The sequence below is a fragment of the Pelophylax lessonae genome (genome assembly GCF_965119305.1).
Source record: "Pelophylax lessonae genome assembly, chromosome: 4".
Lineage (NCBI taxonomy): Eukaryota > Metazoa > Chordata > Amphibia > Anura > Ranidae > Pelophylax > Pelophylax lessonae.
Genome location: NC_138771.1, coordinates 189,131,385 through 189,150,620, shown reverse-complemented (window position 1 = coordinate 189,150,620; position 19,236 = coordinate 189,131,385). Strand labels below are relative to the sequence as shown.

The window sequence follows — 19,236 nt, the reverse complement described above, 5'->3', positions numbered from 1 at the left end:
ACAGATTCTAAAAGTGGTTACTGAGTGCATCTGAGCAGCACAAACCAAAACATGACTTAATTAATTGTTATTATTCAAAGCAAACGCCCCCATCCATCCAACCATGCCTTTTTTTGTTTAGAAATAACTTTGAAAAACACCCACTAGCATTTCTGGCCGTGGCAATCTTGAGTAAGGGCAGATGATTCATGTAGCATTTACTTCCTGGAATCCATCTGCCCTTAGTTAAAGCATGCATTCAGGAGAGTATGCTTAGCTGAGAAAGCCCCTCCTCCCTCCTGAAGACTCTTGGGATGTATGACCTAATTTCCCTAGGCAAGAGACCCGGAAGTACCTGAAGAAATGTAAAAAATAAATTAACAAGTAAATAGATACTTTCCTATCTATTTACTAATGCTGGCAGCATGAGGAATAAAACGAACACTTGAATGAGAGAGTTAAGTTCCATTTTAAAGCTCACAAATTATTAAATCATTTACAAAATTGTCAACTTTGGTAAATCTCATCTTTATGGCAAATTTGCAGATTTTTATTCCATATCTATGTGGCTAATCATACAGTTCATTAATCTTGGCTTTTTGGATCATTGAATTGTCCAAACCTTTGTAGACTGGCCATTTTCGGATGAATCAAAATATAAGATGACATTTGCAGTTTTTTTCTGAACTAGAAATTTGTGCGTCTTTAGTTATTATTTTACAGAGAAAATGTATTATTTAAATTATTTGTATGTTTTATGTTTCAATGTTTTTATTTGTTTTAGCTTCTACATATTCATGAAACGTTTCTGGATTGTCACTACAACTGGGAACTAGTTATCTGGTGCATTTCTTTAACACTCTTTTTATTGAGATTTGTTACACTTGGTTCAGAAACCAGCAAAAAATACAGCAATACCTCAATATTGTTGACCGAACAGGTGAGTTACAAATTTGGGTATGTATGTTACAAAGGCTTGTTTACATCTGTGCTGATTGTGCACAATGGAGCAATGATCATTAACACGCCTGTACAGGTTTTGGGTATGTTTCTGAAGCGTTGAAAAAACTTTATGAATGCATGGTAAATGCCCATGAAAGTACAGCATTTCTAGTAGGAAGTGCTTACCACTTTAAGACCGGAAGATTTTACCCCCTTCCTGACCAGGTCCTATTTTGCGATTCCGCACTGCGTTACTTTTAACGGACAATTTTGCGGTCATGCGACACTGTATCCAAACAAAAAAAGAGCGACAATTTTCAAAATAACATTCTCAAAAAAATCTAAATTTTTTAACATTTTAGGCCAATTTGTTTTCTGCTACAAAAATGGCAATAAGCGTATTTTGATTGGTTTGCGCAAAAGTTATCGCATTTACTAACTACGGGAAAGATTTATGTCATTTTTTATGGTTTTTTTTTTTTTTTTTTTTTACTAGTAATGGCGGCGATCTGCGATTTCTTGCGGGACTGCGACATTGCGGCGGACAGATCGGACCCCTAACTGACATTTTTGACACTTTTGGGGGGGACCAGTGACATTACTACAGTAGTCAGTGCTATAAATATGCACTGTTACTGTTATAATGACACGGGCAGGGAAGGGGTTAACCTATGGGTGATCAAAGGGTTAAATGGTATGCCTCATGCTTACTGACGTGTGGGGGGGGGGGGTGTTGTGTGACACAGACAGAGATCGCAGGTTGAATCCTGTGATCTCTCTCTGTCACTAAGAAGATCCGCATGCATTGTTCATATGAGCAGGCGGGTCTTCTCACACTCTTTCCTCGACGATCGGGGGAAGGGAGGCGCGGCGATCGCTGCCTCTCCTCCTCTGGCCCGACTCCCACTGTGTCTAACCACAGCGGGAGCGAGCCTCCAGCAGCACGCTCACACCGCCGAGACCACTAGGAGTCCAGCGCTGGACCCAGGGGAGCCGCACTGCCGCAGTAGGATTACTGTGAGCAGTCGGCAAGTGGTTCAAGAAGAAAGGGATCTACTTTGAGGCGTGATTGGTTTTTAGTGTGATCGCAGATATTTTTGTGAATTCTCTGCAAGATGGATTTGTATACTTTGATCTCTTTAACTCTATAACAATGTTATGCGATTGACCGTAATGTTTAATGCCTCTGCTCCTGCTTGGCACTGGCAGTATTGCTGGCTCCCTTGATGCTTTAGCCTGCACACAGAAACAAATGATGTTACCACATGCCTGCTCTGTACAAAGAGAAAGTGGGTGGAGCTGCTCTGTCCTAGTTCTCTATTAGTTCTAAGTGCATTCTGGCATATAGGAACCGCCGCTACTACTTTTACTAAGGGTTAGAGGATTTAATCTTTTAAGCTGGCCATAAGAATTTGGGCTGGTTCCTGATGGAGCTGGCTGAAATTCTCCTTAGGCTCCTTTCACACGGGTGGTGCGCCCGACGGAGTCTGTTCTGCTCAGCGGGGGATCGATCTGCCGATCCCCGCCGAGCAGACGGATGACCGCTCCGTCTCAGCTCTGTGTGCACAGACAGAGCTGTCATATCCCCGCTCTCTTCTATGGGGAGATCGGATGAGAACGGACCGCCTGTCCATTCTCATACCATCCTCTAGACGGATGGAAAATAGGGTTTTCATCCGTCCGGATTTCACGGACAGGATCGGATCGGACAACAGCAAGTGTCAGCGGAGATGTCTCCGCTGACATCCCCTGCTCCATAGGGCTGCATGGAGCATCTGATCCGGTCCGCCTGAAAAACCAGCGGATCTGAAAGCCTGTGTGAAAGGGGCCTTATATGTGGCCCCATCGGCTCTAAATCCTATTTTTCTTCCTGTTCAGGCCACAGGCCTAAGACTGTGATGCTTGCACTTTTAAAACCTATTTATTTCCAAACCAGGACGTTGCCAGAAAGTATTTTGTATAGTTTTCCAGTGATGGGGAGCTCAACATAACGGTCTTGATTATTCTTGAAAACATTTTCCCATTCTCGCAAGTGGCTTTTTTAGCCCAGCTGTTCCATGTCTGTATACATATTTAGCAAAACACTAGCTAACACCTGCATGACATAATGGAGATTGAATTACCCATAAGGTTTTAAATGCATAAGATGTGTGATGAAACATTTTAATTATAATCTAGTGGTTGTTTGCTTTTAACTTCCACTAGATATTCCGTAATTTAGGTCACCAGTTTCCAAACTCACTCCTGAAGTACCCCCAGCAGGTCATATTTTTTAGGATTTGCTTCACCATGCAGAGATGCTTTAAATCCATATCAATGGTTTGGTATTTATAACAACTACTTTATCCAAGCAAATTTTCCAAAATATGACCTGTTGAGGATACCTAAAGTGGTTGTTAAGGCAGAAGGTTTTTTATCTTAATGCATTCTATGCATTGAGATAAAAAAAACCTTCTGTGTGCAGCAGCCCCCTAATACTTACCTGAGCACCCTCTCGATCCAGCAATGTCCCCGAATGCCTCGGCCATCCGGGACTCTCCCTCCTGATTGGCTGAGGCACAGCAGTGGCACCATTGGGTCCCGCTGCTGTCAATCAAACTCAGCCAAATGAGGAGTGAGAGAGCATGGGGCCGAACCGCTGCTCTGTGTCTGAATGGATACACGGAGCTGCGGCTTGGCTCAGGTGCCCCTATGGCAAGGTGCTTGCTGTGGGGGCAATCAACAGGATGGAAGGGCCAGGAGCTGCAGCCAGGGCCCCGAGAAGAGGAGGATCTGGCAAAACCACTGAACAGAGCAGGTATGACATGTTTGTTATTTTATTGGCAATTTAAAAATAAAAAATCAGACTTTACAATCACTTTAACCTTTTCCCACCCGCTCACCGTATATAAACAGCGGAGTGGGAGCTCTGTCATTTTGAGCCAACGTATCTGTACGTTGCTCAGAACGAATGCCTGCGCGAGGCCAGATCTGTGATGGCTGTGATCACAGGACACAGCCAAGATGGGATTGGGATATGGGTGCTGTGATTTGCCCTCCTGATCATGTGAGGTGATACCACGTTCTCTATGATGATTCTCTAGGGCCTCTGCTACTAAAATATATAATGTTTGGGGGATCTAAGTAATTTGCTTGCAAAAATACAGATTTTTACTTGTAAACAAATTGTTGGAATAAGGTCTGGTCCTAAAGTTAATAATGCCTACAGGTGCTCCTTGGATTTTGCACTTCTCTATGTAGGCAGCAGTGTTGGGGTAGTTACTCAAAAAATTTAACTAGTTACTTCTGTAAATTGTAACAAGATTACTTTACTAGTTACTGCATTTGAAAAGTAACTTCACTACTTCTTACTTTACTTTCCTCTTTCTTAATTGACCGTGTAGAAGAAGATACATGACACTCTTTCTGCATAGAGTTTATTGTATAAACACAGGCTTTGGGAAACATGAGAACAAAACCTGAAAAAACAGAATAAAACAAAGTGCAACAAAAAGTCATAAACTTCATCCCTCTCTATTCTTCGAAATAACGATTGTATCGCACGGCTTGGGTAACGCAGGAAAGCGCGTTCCTATAGCCTAGTAAAGTAGTGTAGTTACCTCCTATAGCCTAGTAAAGTAGTGTAGTTACCAATATTAGTATTGTAACTAGTTACGTTACTTCGTTACCAAAAAAATAATGTAGTTACTGTAATCTGTTACTTTGTAACTCGTTATCCCCAACACTGGTAGGCAGACTGTGAAAAAGTTGCACACATGTGGTATCACCATACTCCGGACGAGTAGCATAATGTGTTTTGGGGTGTAGTTGCAAGTATACCTATGCCATGTGTGAGAAATAAGTAGATAAGTCATTTTTGTAGAGAAAAAAAATCTTTAATTTCTTCAATATCCAAAGAATTGTGGGAAATAATTACAACTTCAAAAAACTTGTCATGCCTCTTACTAAATACCTTGGACTGACTGCTTTCCAAAAAGGGGTATTTTGGGGTGTATTTGTACTTTCTTGACATGTTAGAGCCTCAAGAAATGAGATATGTCTTTAGTACATCATGTGTGATTAATTTTCAATGATTGGTACCATTGGTTTTATATGCTTTCACACAGACCAAATAATATACACTGATTTGGGTTATTTTTTTTACCAAAGAAATGTAGCAGTATAAACTTTGGTCAAAATTTATGAAGAAAAATTACTTATTTGAAAATATATATTACAGAAACTTTCTTTTCAAAATTTTCGTTATTTTTTTTTTATTTGTAGTGCAAAAAAAAAACCTCAGTGGTGATTAAATACCACTAAAAAAAAGCTCCATTTGTGTGAAAAAATGTGATGTTGAATGAGTAATTATCATTCAAAGTGTAAGAGTGCTGAAAGTTGAAAATTGGTCTGGGTAAGAAGTGGGTGAAAGTGCTCTGTATTGAAGTGGTTAAAGAGAAACTTCTTGTGAAAGATATAAAAAAAAAAAAAAAAAAAAAAAAACCTGCAGCAGCCACCGATATTTGTGATGACATTTAGGGAGTTTATTTTTAAAAACAAGCTGTATTTTCATGTAATCATTTATTAGCACATTGCTCACCTGTGCTGTGTTGGCAGCCATTTTATGTAAGGGCAGGTGAAGCCAGCGACTGTTTCTTTTGGGATATGCATACCACAGACAGACACATAGACACCCACCCACAATGTCACCTGCAGTTTTGATTACACAATAGAAGGTGTAGTGTCTCCTATGCTGCCAGTGAATTGTCCTGACCTGGAGCTCCGTCATGCAGGAGGCAATGCGCTCGTCCTCAAACAGGGCACTTCCCGCTGCCCTCTACCCCAGCAATGATTTCTGCTCCCCATTCTCTGTGGTGCTCACACTGTCAGTGCTGTTGGGCTGTCGGAGGATCATTTCTCCGCTCTCTCAAGAACCAGACACACTTCTCCGCCCTCCTCTTCTGACTTCTTCCACCCCCTCAAAGACATCTCTCTGTCCTTATGCTCCACATTTCTCTGCCCTCTAAAAGACTGATCCATAGTCTCTGGGCACGCCTCTCTGCCCTCTCCCCCTGCCCTGCTTCACCCTCTCAAACATGGAACTCTCAGGAGGAAAAAAACAGCTACCCGAATAATCCTGGAATTTGTGACGACTATATCCCAGGAGTCATTGGTAGCACACACTGGTTAATTTGCCTAGGTGATCAGAGCAGGAAGAAGAGTGGGAACATAAAAAAATAAAGGTATGTAGAGATCTTAAAATGTTTAACTATCCATTAGTATTATAGCATGGGGAGAGGACTCCAATCACAGTAACATTAGAAATAGGCTGAAGATTGACTGTAAAGATTGAGGTTGGAAACCACTGATCTAGATGGCTGAAAACATTTATAGACATTTTCTTTGTTCCATCTTACCTTTTGGCAAGCCTTCTTTTTTTTTTTTTTTTATAAAGTAACTATGCATACTGCATATCAGTAAATTACTTTTATATTTGTTATTATCAAACAGATCAATTTGTACTTGAAAATGGAGAAAAAGCCAAACAAGAAGGAAGAGTTGACGCTTGTCAACAATGTATTAAAACTAGCTACTAAGTTGCTGAAGGTAAGCAATCCCCTCCGTTATTTACCTTACACATTTTGATATTTTAATAAGGGGCGGGTTTTAGCACATTGTTTCATAAACAAGCCAGTTACTGTTTCACAGTAGGTACTCCCTACTGTGGTTTTCCAGCCCTTCTCTGTACCACAGTCCTTGCCAAGTCGATCAAGGCCAGATCACCCAAAAAGCAGTCTAGGCAGCTGCCTGGGACCTGGTTGTCCAGGGGCCAGTATGCATTTAGTCTGCAGAATCCAAATTTCTGTCTCTTACCCCAGTCGGTGCTTTTGGGTTGTAACATTGGAGCCCTTTCGCCCACCTTTATACTGGGAAATAGGACCAGACAAGGATGCCCTTTATCCCCCTGAACGTTTATAATTTCTTTAGAGCTGTTACTAGCTCAAATTAAAGATATAAAAGGTCTAAAGGTGGGCCAGAAGGAGCATAAGTTAGTGCCATTCCCTCCTGCAGGAATTCGCCTAGTGATCTTTCAAATTTTAGGATAAACAATGAAACGATGCTAAATCTGATTCTTGATATTAGGGTTGCCTTGCTTCAGAGCATCTCATCTACATTCCAAATTTTTAGTTTACATGGAAGGAATACTCTTTTAAGTACCTGAGGATTAATTTACCTAGTGATCCATCCAATCTCTATAGCTCTAACCAGCTTCTGCTTAAGGGTCTTACAGGAGATCTGGAAAGATTTTGCCATTTATTTCCTGGCTAGGCTAGGGCATATTGTAAAAGTCAAAATTAATCTTTTACCACAATTGTTATTTCTGTTTTTTAAATGTTGCTAATTCCCCTACCCATAAGTCATATCGGGTCTTAGAAGCTAATATAAAAAAGATTACATTTGGTTAGGTAGGAAACCCAGACTACCTTATCAATTACTGACTACAACAGGATTTCAGGGGGTTAGGGACATGCCTAACTTCCGAAAATATTGCCAGGCAGTTAAATTACCTAGAATATTGGTTTGGCAGTATGGGAAGACTAAGACTCTTACAAATCAGGATTTGGGTAATTTGCTTTGAATACAGTAACAGCCCAGAAAGCTTGCTACATCAACAGTCTTATTAACTTAATATTTTTTAAGGCATGGGATACAAACTAATAAACAGGTAAAAATTCCCCTAAATGCCAACCCTCAATTTATACCATGGTTAGACAGGCAGGTTAGGTAAGCACTCATTCCATCACCGAAAAACCGATGATAATCCTAGGGTACATGACATGTCTGGTACATCTATCCTTAGCCTACAAGAATATAGAACGAAACGGGGAGATTCACTACTGGATTTCTGGAGATGGAATTAAGTTTTTGACTTTATTAAAAGCTTCCCAGTACTGCGCTCTGTGGAGGACTTGTATCTAATAGAAAAGTTATTTGTTGTGCCACAGACCTATCCTTTGTATCTCAACACTATATAAACTCCTACTTTTTCTTGACTATACAGTCCCTTTAGCATGCATAGTCGAATGGGAGAGGGAACTAGAATACATTTTTTCCCAGATAAAACAGTTCATTCATTTTCAATAAATTCTTCTGTGACGGAGAGTAACTATAAATTGCTGACCAGGTGGTGCTATTCAACTAGTGCAAATAAATGGGACCAGCAGTCTTCTCCATCATGTTGGAAATGTAAAAAAAAGAGATAGGGACATTGTCCCATATATGAGGGAATTGTCCTGGTTTCTCAAGATTAAAGGCAAATTCTAAAACTGGTGGACAAGATCGCATTTATTTCCCTATTCTATGATCCATGGGAGGTTCGGTTTCATAAAACCAAAATTTCAGGCTCAAAATTATATGTAAAAAAAACAAAACAATACAACCTTGTTTATTAATGCGGCTCAAGCGCTAATCCCAAAAGCATTGGATATCATCAACAAATCCACCTACAGTGAGTGATTGGTTGCTGAGGATATCCAAACCTGCCTGATGAAGGAATTTAGAATTATGTAACCGTTCGACTTTTCAACTTTTTTTTCCATCTAGGAGGGCTGGATAACTTTTGAAACCTCAGAAACCTATAGTAACTGAATAGCCATTATACCTGCTGTGATATTATGCTATTTTATTTGTATGCTTTTAAATTACTGATGTAATATTCTATTATGTGTTTTGTTCTTAAGGAGCTGGATAATCCCTTTAGATTATATGGTTTGACGATGAATCCTCTGCTTTACAACATCACCCAGGTGGTCATCTTGTCTGCAGTCTCTGGTGTCATTAGTGATCTGCTGGGATTTAATCTCAAGGTAGGAGCGTACAGTGTTACTGACAATTGTTCAACAGATTACATTTATTCGTTTTGGGTCAATTTTTCTTTCTTTTTAATGAAGTTGCTCGTTCAGCTTTGTGTTATTTTGAGCTTCAGCTACTCCCCTCTGTTATTTTCCAAGCAGAACACTTGAAATAGACCTAAAATGTAAAAGTAAATGCAATAGTCACTTGGTTAGCTCCATAGTCTAGTCAAAAATGCAACAGATTGTGCAGAAAAATTTTAGATTATGAAAATTAAAATAAACATTGGCCAGACACACTGCCATTTGCTCTGGAACCCATCCCCATTGGCTGTAATTGACAGCTCACATGCATTTCAGTTGTAAGGTTTGGCGAACCCTCTTCCCCCAAAAACGCTAAAAGCCGGTGTCAGCATGCTGTGCAGAAAAAAAAAACACTGCACACCTAAAGCGGTTACTTGTTTCTGAATGTTCAGTGTTTGGGGTCATCTGATGTTTGAAGATTTTGGGGCCCTGAAGTACATGCATTGGTGCTGATCTGAGTTCTAAAGTGCATGCATTGGTACTGAACATGTTTTTGTGTGCACCAGTTAATTATTGCACTTGTGGTTGTAATACTGTTGTACACAAGTCTAAAATGCTTGCATGCATGAGGTCTAAAATGCATGCATTAGGGTTTATCTGAGGTTTGAAGTGCATGCAACTTTATTTATTACAAAATTATAATGTAATAGGTTTTGCTTGCCATTAGCTGTACAATGAGAGCACCAATTGAAAACAAACTAAAGCAGCCCATAGATGACTTGATTTTATTTCCCCTCACCGCAGGTGGAAGGAAAGAAAATCACTCAATTGCCCCATCAACACAGTCAGGGTTGATGAGGGTATATCTCCTGCAGTTCTATTGTGTTCTGCTGGCAGGCAGCCTTCCCGGGTGCAGAACATGATGATTACATTTGCAGTAATCCAAACTTCAGTCAGCTTGCCCATACATGGAGCAAAGCTTGGGCGTGCCCAGCTAAACTGGTCGAATTTCAATCCATGTATGGTCGCAGTAAGACTACAACAAGGTATCACGGTCACGCTGGTAATCTAATGCTTATAAACAAGACACTTAGGGGTCTATTTATAAAGCAGAGAATGAGTTTCACTGAACAATCTCTCTCTCTCTCTCTGGTGTGGAATCAATCACTGCTATTAAAAACCCAGAAACATGGAAGATTCTCCACCAAAGAATGTTTGGTGAAAATCACATTCATATCAAATCGACCCATTAATGTGGAAGATGTTGCTGGCCTCTGCATTAAAGAATCAGAACCTCAGTGGTTCCTGTTTACAAGCAGCTTTCGATTTTCGGTATGCATAGTGGGAGATTGATTTCATCAGTGTACTTCTGAAAGCTGAACTCAGGTATGGTTTTTATTGCATAGTCCTATACTGTAGCCTATAGTATGCATAGTCCAGCTTACACATATTCCATACCTTTTTGGGACTGCTGCAGAAGCAGAGAATCATTGTAATCTTTGTAGCTACTACAGTGATCTCTGCAATCTTCCGTGTCCTGTCCTGAGCTTCTGCCCTTCTGTATAGTCAACCCAGAGGGTCACTCGCTCCGCATTGCCACCATTTCAGTGAATATAAAGCACTCTCTGATTAAACAAGGTGGCGATCATGATGTCACTGTCTGCTTTTCTGCCTCATCCAGTCAGAGAATGCCTTCTATCCATTGAAAAAAATACAAGACATTCTGTGAATTGTGACTGTCCCCAGCAAGTGAACTCCTGGGTTCACTTTGCAGAAGGGCATCAGTCCCACACAGAACCCAGCTGACCACTGAAATCACTGTTGTAGCTGTGACTAAGAAAGACAGCGATTCACTCCTTCCAAGGCGGTCCCACAGGTATGACATTTCTATATTTGTATTGGTCAAAGCTGGACCAATGTAATAGTACAATAAAAACCATACTTGGAGTTCAGATTTAATCAGCTTTACAAGAAATTGAGGTTGCAGTTTACAATACTAAAATGCCTTCATAATTCAGCAAAAGTAAGTGTTTTCAGCTATTGCAAATAAAGCAGCAGAAAGCTGTGGCCACTCATAGACTGCGTTTTTTTTTAACTTTACGACTATCAGCTAATTTAAGGATTACTCAGTTAAACATGTAAAAAGGAACTTAGAACGCCACCTACAGGCTAAAAACAATGAATATAAAATATTTATAAACAGTATTTCTTTTTTAACTAAATTAATGAAAGAAAAAAAAATACAAGTTTATTACTTTAGACCCTTACGTAAATGTAAACAAAAAGCTATGTATTCCCTTAATTTTAATGGTAAAACTTTTTCTTCCACAGGATAACAAACAGAATTGTTTTTTCTTTTCCAAAGCTTTCCTTTACCATAATGTAGAATTTTACACTGTTGATTCATGGTTATCCTAGATGATTATTGTATGCATGCTGTAGGCTTCTGCTTAATATGCAATTCAGGGGAGAAAAATTCTGAACAGCAAGCCATGAGGCATGAGGCTTTTTTCCTGTGTACAAAGACTTCAGACAATCACAGTCTGAAGTATTTTGGATGTCAAAATTTGCAAACTAATTTTCTCTTTCGTTCATTGACGGACACTGCTCCTGATCTTCTTAACCATGCGGTTATACTGCCCCCTACAGGAGTGGGACACTACGCAGAAAAAGTCTGCCTATGCCTATGGGCAGTCCCAGGGGGTATACTCCCTCTCTCTGCTATAGGCACTCAATTTTTTCCTGTTTCCTGCTTAGTCAAGAGTAAAGACTTAGTTCCTTGCTGGGATCTCTGGTCCTGGCAATTTTTTTATTTTTAGATAGATTTTTTTCTCCGTTTTATTTCCTGTGAGATCTACAATCAACTGCTGGACTGGGCAACAGGCTGGATAGTTTTGATCCAGTGGTCACCCCAGTCTGGCCAGCGAGCGTGCGCAGACCTAAGCTCCGCGCTAGGTTGGCCGCGACATAGCCCCACCAGACGTGGGCTTGCCTGCAAGTTAAATGCTTCGCGAGGTCACATACGACCGGGTCTCAGCCCGTTTCGCAGCGTTCCTCCTGGCTGACAGCTCCCCCATTTCGATGGCGAGGGGTTCTGTCTGAAGCGGTGTCGCCTGGTTCCTGGTATGGTGTACTGCTTGCCCACATTTTGTGGGGTCCCCCTGGTGACTCATGGAGTTTTTCGAGAATATCTCCCCACCTGATCCCCTTTCTGAAGCTGCAGGGCCCTCTGGGCCTCCGCCGTCCATTCACTGACGGTGGTCCTGGAGTCCTTTGTGTCCCAGGTGGAGGTGGCTTTTGGGCGACGGGCTAGCAAAAAGCACCCCCCGCCTTCCCCTGCCTCATCTGTCTCATCAGATCCTGAATCTGATTCGGACGCCTCGGAGGTGGGTCACTCCGCTGGGTCTGTGACCACGCTCCCTGAATCCTCAGATAGTGAGGAGGATTCCTCCACTTCTGCAACCGCGCACAAAAAGGCCCTGTTGGACACACTGATTGTATCTGTGCGTGAGACCTTAAAGATGGAGGATGCAGCTGCGACAGAGGGGCAGGTTCCCTTTGGCACTCACAAGCCTTCCAGAGCAGGAAAGGTGTTCCCTTTCTCCTCCTATTTTAACAGAATTGTCACTAAAGAGTGGGGATGACCAAAGCATCCCCTTGGGGTCCCTAAGCCATTTTGCCAGGGGATACCCCTATGAGGAGTCCCTTCTTAAGAAGTGGACTGTTCCACCAGTGGTGGACCCTCCGTCTTCCAGATTAAACAAGACAACCATGATTCCGGTTGAAGAGTCCCCAGCCTTTAAGGACCTGGCTGACAGGAAGGCGGAGGCTGTGGGCCACAATATGTACGCCCTTGCTGGTTCGGCACTGAGGCTGATATTCACCATTGCCCTGGTGTTGCAGACTGCCTGAATGGGCTAAGCTTTTGTGCCGTGACCTGGAGGGGTAGCAGCCTCCCCCTGTCTTTGCTGAGCTAGCAGACCAGCTGGTCCAGGGGCTGCAGTTTATCTGTGATGCCTCTTTGGATGTGGCGCCCCTTAGTGGCTCAGCTCTGTTTCAGCAGTGGTATTTTGGCGTTTCTTTTGGATGAAATGCTGGTCTGTGGACCAGACTTCTAAAAAGGTCTTGAGTGATCTTCCCTTTCAAGGAGATCGCCTGTTTGGTGCTACCCTGGATGACATAATTAAATGTCTCACGGGGGGGAGCATACCTTTCTTCTGCAAGCTGCTAAGGCCAAGGACCCTTGTCGTAGATGTGGGCCCTCCTCGGCTCATAAGAAGTTTTTTCATCCCTCAGGGTCGACTGACAGGGGATCAAAGCCCTTCGGGGGCTTCCTCTGGAGAATCCAAGTGTACTTGGTTTGGCAAGTAAAGAAGTCAAGAGCGGGCTTCTCCAGATCTGCGGGCAAGGCCCCTTCATGAAGGTGCGCCCTCACCCATATCTGTGTTGGGGGGGGGGGGGGAGACTTTGTTGGTTCCACAAGGCCATACGTTCCGGCTACAAGATCGAGTTTCGTTCTTACCCTCCAGAAAGGTTCAATTTGCGCCTGTCACCGGTCTGCTTACAGGCTCTCTTTGGGGCAGTGCAAGACCTTTTACTTTAAAGGGTGATTGTCCTGGTTCTGACTTTGGAACATTTTCAGGGGTTTTACTTAAACCGGTTTACAGTCCCCAGGAAGGAAGGCAAGGTGCGTTCAATTCTGGACCTCAAGGTGCTGAACTGCTTTGTGCGGGTGCAGAAGATCAGAATGGGGTCCGTTCGCACGGTGGTGGCTTCCATGCATCAGGGGGATTTTCTAGCCTCCATCGATATTAAGGACGCTTACCTTCACATTCCAATATGTGTCGGTCAGGAGCGCTTCCTCCGCTTTGCCATGGGAGAGCAGCATTATCAGTTTGTGGCATTACCCTTTGGTCTCGCCTCTGCTCCTTGGGTCTTCACAAAAGTGTTGGCCCAGATACTAGCATTGTTACGTGCATGTGGGTGAGGCTGATGGTGTCGAACTTTGAGGCGGTCCTGTTTGCACAGTACCATACGAGGTCCCTGCAAAGGGAGATTCTGATCAAATGACAAGAATCCGCAGTCTCTGGACAACCAAATCCAGTCAGGGTACAAAAGGGTGTCCCTGAACTGGTGGCTTTGTGCTCGGGCAGGGTCAATCCTTCCTCCCCTTGTATTGGACGGTGGTCACCACGGATGCCAGCCTGTCTGGGTGGGGGAGGCGCTTTCAACAAATTCTGCTCAGGGGGTCTGGACCTTGGGACAGTCCAGACTCTACCGATCAATGTCCTGGAGCTCCGAGCGATCAGACTGTGCCTGGAACATTGGACAGATTGTCTCCAAGGATGTCCAGTGCGCATTCAATCGGACAATGCCACAGCCGTGGCTTATGTCAATCGCCAAGGGGGCACAAGAAGTGTCCTAGCGGCTCGGGTGGTAGCTGGCATTCTCAGGTGGGCTAAATGTTTAGTTCCAGCCCTTTCCGCCATACACACATTCCCGGAGTGGAAAATTGGCAGGAGGATTACCTCAGCCGGCAGGCTTAGGACCGAGGGGAGTGGTCCCTTCATCCCGAGGTGTTTCATCAACTGTGGGGCACCACTGAGGTGGATCTGTTGGCGTCTCAGTCAACAGAAAGGTGAAGAGGTTCATGGCACAGTCACGGGATCCTCTGGCAGATGCCACAGACGTGCTGGTGGCCCTGTGGGGTCAGTATGGTCTGATTTACGCCTTCCCTCCTCTCAAGCCTCTGCTAAGACTTCTACGCAGGATCAAGGCAGAAGGCATTCCGATCATCTTAGTGGCCTGGACTGGCCTCTCAGGGAGGATCTGCTGTCCCAAGGGCCAATCCTCCATCCTGCTTTACAGTCGCTGGCTTTGACGGCTTGGCTGTTGAAAGCCAGGTGCTGAAGGATAGGGGTTTGTCTGAATCAGTGATTCCAATGCTGTTGAAAGCTAGAAAATCTACTTCTAGAAAGATCTACTATCGTACGTGGAAGACGTACATCGTGTGGTGTGAGTCTCTTGGGGTTCATCCTCGTGCCTTCCCGGTAGCTCCTATCTTGACCTTCCTTCAACGGGAGGTTGAACAGAAATTGGCCTTGAGTACCATCAAGGGCAGGGTGTTGGCTTTGGCGGTCTTCTTTCAACGACCCTTGGCCACACACTCCCTGGTGCATGCCTTTCTTCAGGGTGTTTGACATTTAGTTCCTCCAGTGCGGTCACCGTTGTTGCCTTTGGACCTCAATTTGGTGCTTTTGGTCCTCCAGAAGCCTCCCTCTGAGAATCTTCGGGAGATTCCCTTGCTTACGCTGTCTGAGAAGGTGGCTTTTTTGGTGGCTATCACCTCTGCGCGCAGGGTGTCTGAACTGGCAGCGATATCCTGTAGTTCACCTTCCTTGGTCATTCACAGAGATAAGGTGGTTCTTCGCCCCTGTCTGTAATTCCTTCAAAAAGGTGTCTCTGACTTCCATTTGAAGACATTGTGTTGCCTTCCTTGTGTCCCAGGCCAAAACATCCTAAGGAAATTGCCTTGGATGTGGTTTTGGCAGCCAGGGTGTACCTGGCAGCTACGGAGTCTTTTAGGAAGTCAGAATCACTATTTGTGCTCACGGATGGGCCTGGGAAAGGGTTGTCTGCTTCCTCTGTGACCATTTCCATTCAGACAGTGATTCAGGCCTATTCCATCAGGGGTCAGGTTCCTCCTTTCCCTGTCAAGGCACACTCTACTTGGGCGCTCTGTGCTTCCTGGGCCTTTCGTCATCAGGCGTTGGTGATGCAGGTTTGCAAGGTTGCCACCTGGTCGTCGGTGCATACTTTCACAAAATTCTATAAAGTGGATGTGTTGGCATCTGCGGATGCTTCTTTTGGACACAAAGTTTTGCTGTTTAGAGGAATGGAAAAAAACAAAAAAAATGGTGCCTCCCTGTGATGTGTGAAACATTAATATTAAATAGGATATAAAAATGTGGCTTCCAAAAAAAAAAAAATGCGGCTTCCATCAATTTTTGGATAACCAAAAAGCAAATAAAAGTGACAATGTTAGGCACTGAATCAAAAAGTGCCAAGTGCTATACAAATCTGGTGTTCAAGCACAAGCACTTTTTCTCAATGAAGATTTGCTCAGCACATTATGTCACTTTTTGTGGTGGAGTTTTTTGCGCAGAAAAATTTCTGTTGCACTTTATGAATTTATGGACTGGATGTATTTTCATATGTAGTTTTTTTATACGTTTAATTGGATGGTATTTTTTGCACTTTATAAAACATTGGTATTTATTATTATTAATATTTATCACTTTATTTATTAACACCATATTTGTCTAGCACTTTTTGATTCGGCGCCTCACATTGTCACTTTTGCTGTTTAGAGGACCTGGTCCTCTTTGAGGGTGTATTGTTTTTTCAGGTGTGCTCCAGTTGTTTTGGTTGAACTCCTGTTGCCTCGTTGGCTACTGTTTAGCCTTGGGAATCTTTTGCTGTTCCCATCCCTCATTTTTAACTCTGCTTTGGGACGTCCCAATGGTTAAGATTATCAGGAGCTGTGTCCGTCCAAAAAAGGAAAGAGAAAATGGGGTTTTTGGCTTACCGTAAAATCCATTTCTCTGATCATTGACGGACACAGCACCCACCCCTCTGTGGAGTTTAATTTTCTTCTGACACTGCTTGTAACAAAACCCAGTACCTATACCAGAGAAGGGGAGTATACCCCCTGGGACTGCCCATAGGCATTGCCAGATTTTTTTTCTGCCTACTATCCTACTCCTGTAGGGGGTAGTATAACCCAATGGTTAAGAAGATCAGAAGCTGTGTTTGCCAATGAACATCAGAGAAAGGGATTTTATGGTAGGTCAAAAATCCCATTTTCTTTTGCCTATTTTCAGTGTATGTGCAGTAGTTTAATGTAACTGTTTTAATGGCACAGAGCTGTATCACAGAGAACCTGTAGCGTCACACAGGTTCCACGATTTGTGTGCCAGGTGCAGGTGTCAGTCTAATAACGTGTTGGCTTGGATTCCGTGACCCTTGTACACTAAACAATTGCAGGCCCAGATCTGAGAATAGATTCGATAGCTGTGGGGGATGAGCTGATGGAGAAAATAAAAGTACAGTTGTTGGGTGGGAGCAGATTAGGCTTCTCTGAAGAGAAGGGTTTTCAGGGATTTTCTAAAAGTGGACAGAGTAGAAGATAGTCAGACATTTGGGGCAGGGAGTTCCATAGGATGGGAGAGACTCGAAGAAAGTCCTGGAGGCGAGCATTGGTGAAGGTGACAAGGGAGCTAGAGAGCAGGAAGTCTTGAGGGGAACGAAGAGAATGATTAGATTGATACTTGGAGACTAGGTTGGTGATGTAGCTGGGAGCCAGTAAAATCAATGATCATTTTACAAAGCTGCGCAAATTTGGAATTTGTGCTGGCCTTTTTATTTTTTTGCCCTTGGACTGTAGAAATCACAATTGGAATTTGATTTGTTGCTATAGACAACAAAACATTTTTCCTAGTGCACACATTTATTACATCTTTGTCAGTGTGAGGGGAAAAAAGTATATTGGCTGTCACCATGTCATAACCTTTTAGTATGTCAAAAAAATGACATGGTGTCAGAGCAAAGCATGTTGCCGTTAAGGCAGAGCAGATCAACTTAAAGACTTGCCTTATCAGCAGATCAACTTACAGACTTGCCTTATCAAATGTTTTGTGGCCTCTTATTTATTTCTAATTTGATTTGTTTGCTTACTTCTTTTTTTTTTCCATTCCAGTTATGGAAGATCAAATCATGACAATAAACAGAGGCTCTTCCTACTAGTTATCTGGAGCAAGAATATGGACTTTCTCCGAGAAAATAAACTGACGCACAGCAGTTACTCTGGTTGTGTTCAGAATCTAAAGCCTGTGGCAAGACATGATTTTCAAAACTGAAGTGTTTACGTCTGACTGACTTCAGTCTGTGCAATTTCTTTCTTTTTTTTTTTATTTATTTACCTTGTCAGTGTTTTTGTTTTATTTTATGTTTTGTTTTATTCTATGATTTTAGCTTTCACTCATGTAAGGTGGTATGAGTGAGCACCCTTCTATAAATCAGAGGACATCATCCAGTGATTCACTGAGCACCCTCAATCTACCAGGCACAGAGTTACCTGACGTTTTTCTTTTTATTTTATTTTTTGTGTGTCAAGGCATTTATTTGTAAGGTGACCGATCTTGTTAAAGGAGGAAAATGTACCCAAGCCTACACTACTGAGGAATGAGGACTCCAGTTTTCTTTAGAATATTTCATAATTTGGTCAAAAATGTGCAAGCAGCGTGTGAAATATTGAAATGTATAAAGAAAGTGCGCTGATAAAGAATGGGGTAATATTACATTAGGACATAAGTTAGGATCATGGAACCAGCCTCGTTGGATTGTCATAATTCAAACTAGAAAGAAACAAAATGATATCTACAATAATATTTATAGGGGTATACCTCATTAAAAGTGTACACATTTACAAATCAAAGAAAAACAATACAATCAGAGTTACTATTTTGGTAATCGGTTACTGACTGTATTAATCACAGTAATCTGGCTGCAGAGCCAAAAATGTATTAGCGGTTTAGGAAGTTGTGTGTTAAAAAATGATGCTCTAGACCAGTGGTCCTCAACCCTGGTCCTCAGGGCCCACTAACAGGCCAAGTTTGCAAGATAACTGAAATATATCCCAGGTGATATAATTTGCTGCTCAGTGATTGCAGTACTCTAGTCTTCATCTCCCCAAGGTAATACCTAAAATCGGGCCTGTTAGTGGGCCCTGAGGACCGGAGTTGAGGACCACTGCTCTAGACCTATTACATGTAGCTGGCAGAGTTCCATGTGTCTTGTGTCCTCCCAAGTATTATATAGAATTTTTTTTTTTATGGATACATGTTTAAACATATTAAGCACATGAATGTAACTTATATCACGATAACTATCTTTGGATCTGTAGGCTGTTGTGGAATATGGAGATTTTGCCATGTGTATAAACTCTTGTTGTAACGTGTGGTTATACATGATCAATGATGATCACACCATCATTTAAGAAACGCAGCTACAGAGTTATAGTATGCTACATAAGTCAATAACGGTCAGTAACATTACTGTAAAGTAAGCATTTTTACCAAAGGACAGGCACTGTGCATGGTGCTAATTCCAACTGATGGTGTACACAGCTTTTATTGGTCTTATTTGCACTAATATAGTAGTTAATTAGGAGATTGTGTTCCCATGCTTCTTGTAGTGAATCACACAAATATCATCTTGTATAAATGACAGAGCTTTTATAATATGATTTAATTGTAACTGGGAATTTATGAAGCATACTGTATATCGAAAATGTTTATTTGATTCTCCTCGGATTTCTGATTTATAAATCACGAGACTTCATTTATAGAAGCTATATTAAAAGACTGGGTAGTAGGTAACATTCCTTGTTGTGAGAATA

General features: G+C 42.3%; 1 protein-coding gene across 2 annotated transcripts in view; it reads left to right on the top strand.

Moving 5' to 3' along the window:
* PHTF2 (putative homeodomain transcription factor 2) overlaps positions 1-18,061 on the top strand; it is a 254,818-nt gene extending 236,757 nt beyond the window's left edge. For both annotated transcript variants that reach the window (XM_082255148.1, XM_082255147.1), the window contains 4 exons: positions 764-919; positions 6,412-6,507; positions 8,643-8,768; positions 17,536-18,061. In XM_082255148.1, the coding sequence (XP_082111274.1) occupies positions 764-919; positions 6,412-6,507; positions 8,643-8,768; positions 17,536-17,556 (399 nt within the window). In that variant the 3' untranslated portion in view covers positions 17,557-18,061. The remainder of the gene's footprint in view (positions 1-763; positions 920-6,411; positions 6,508-8,642; positions 8,769-17,535) is intronic.
* Positions 18,062-19,236: the final 1,175 nt, after the last annotated feature.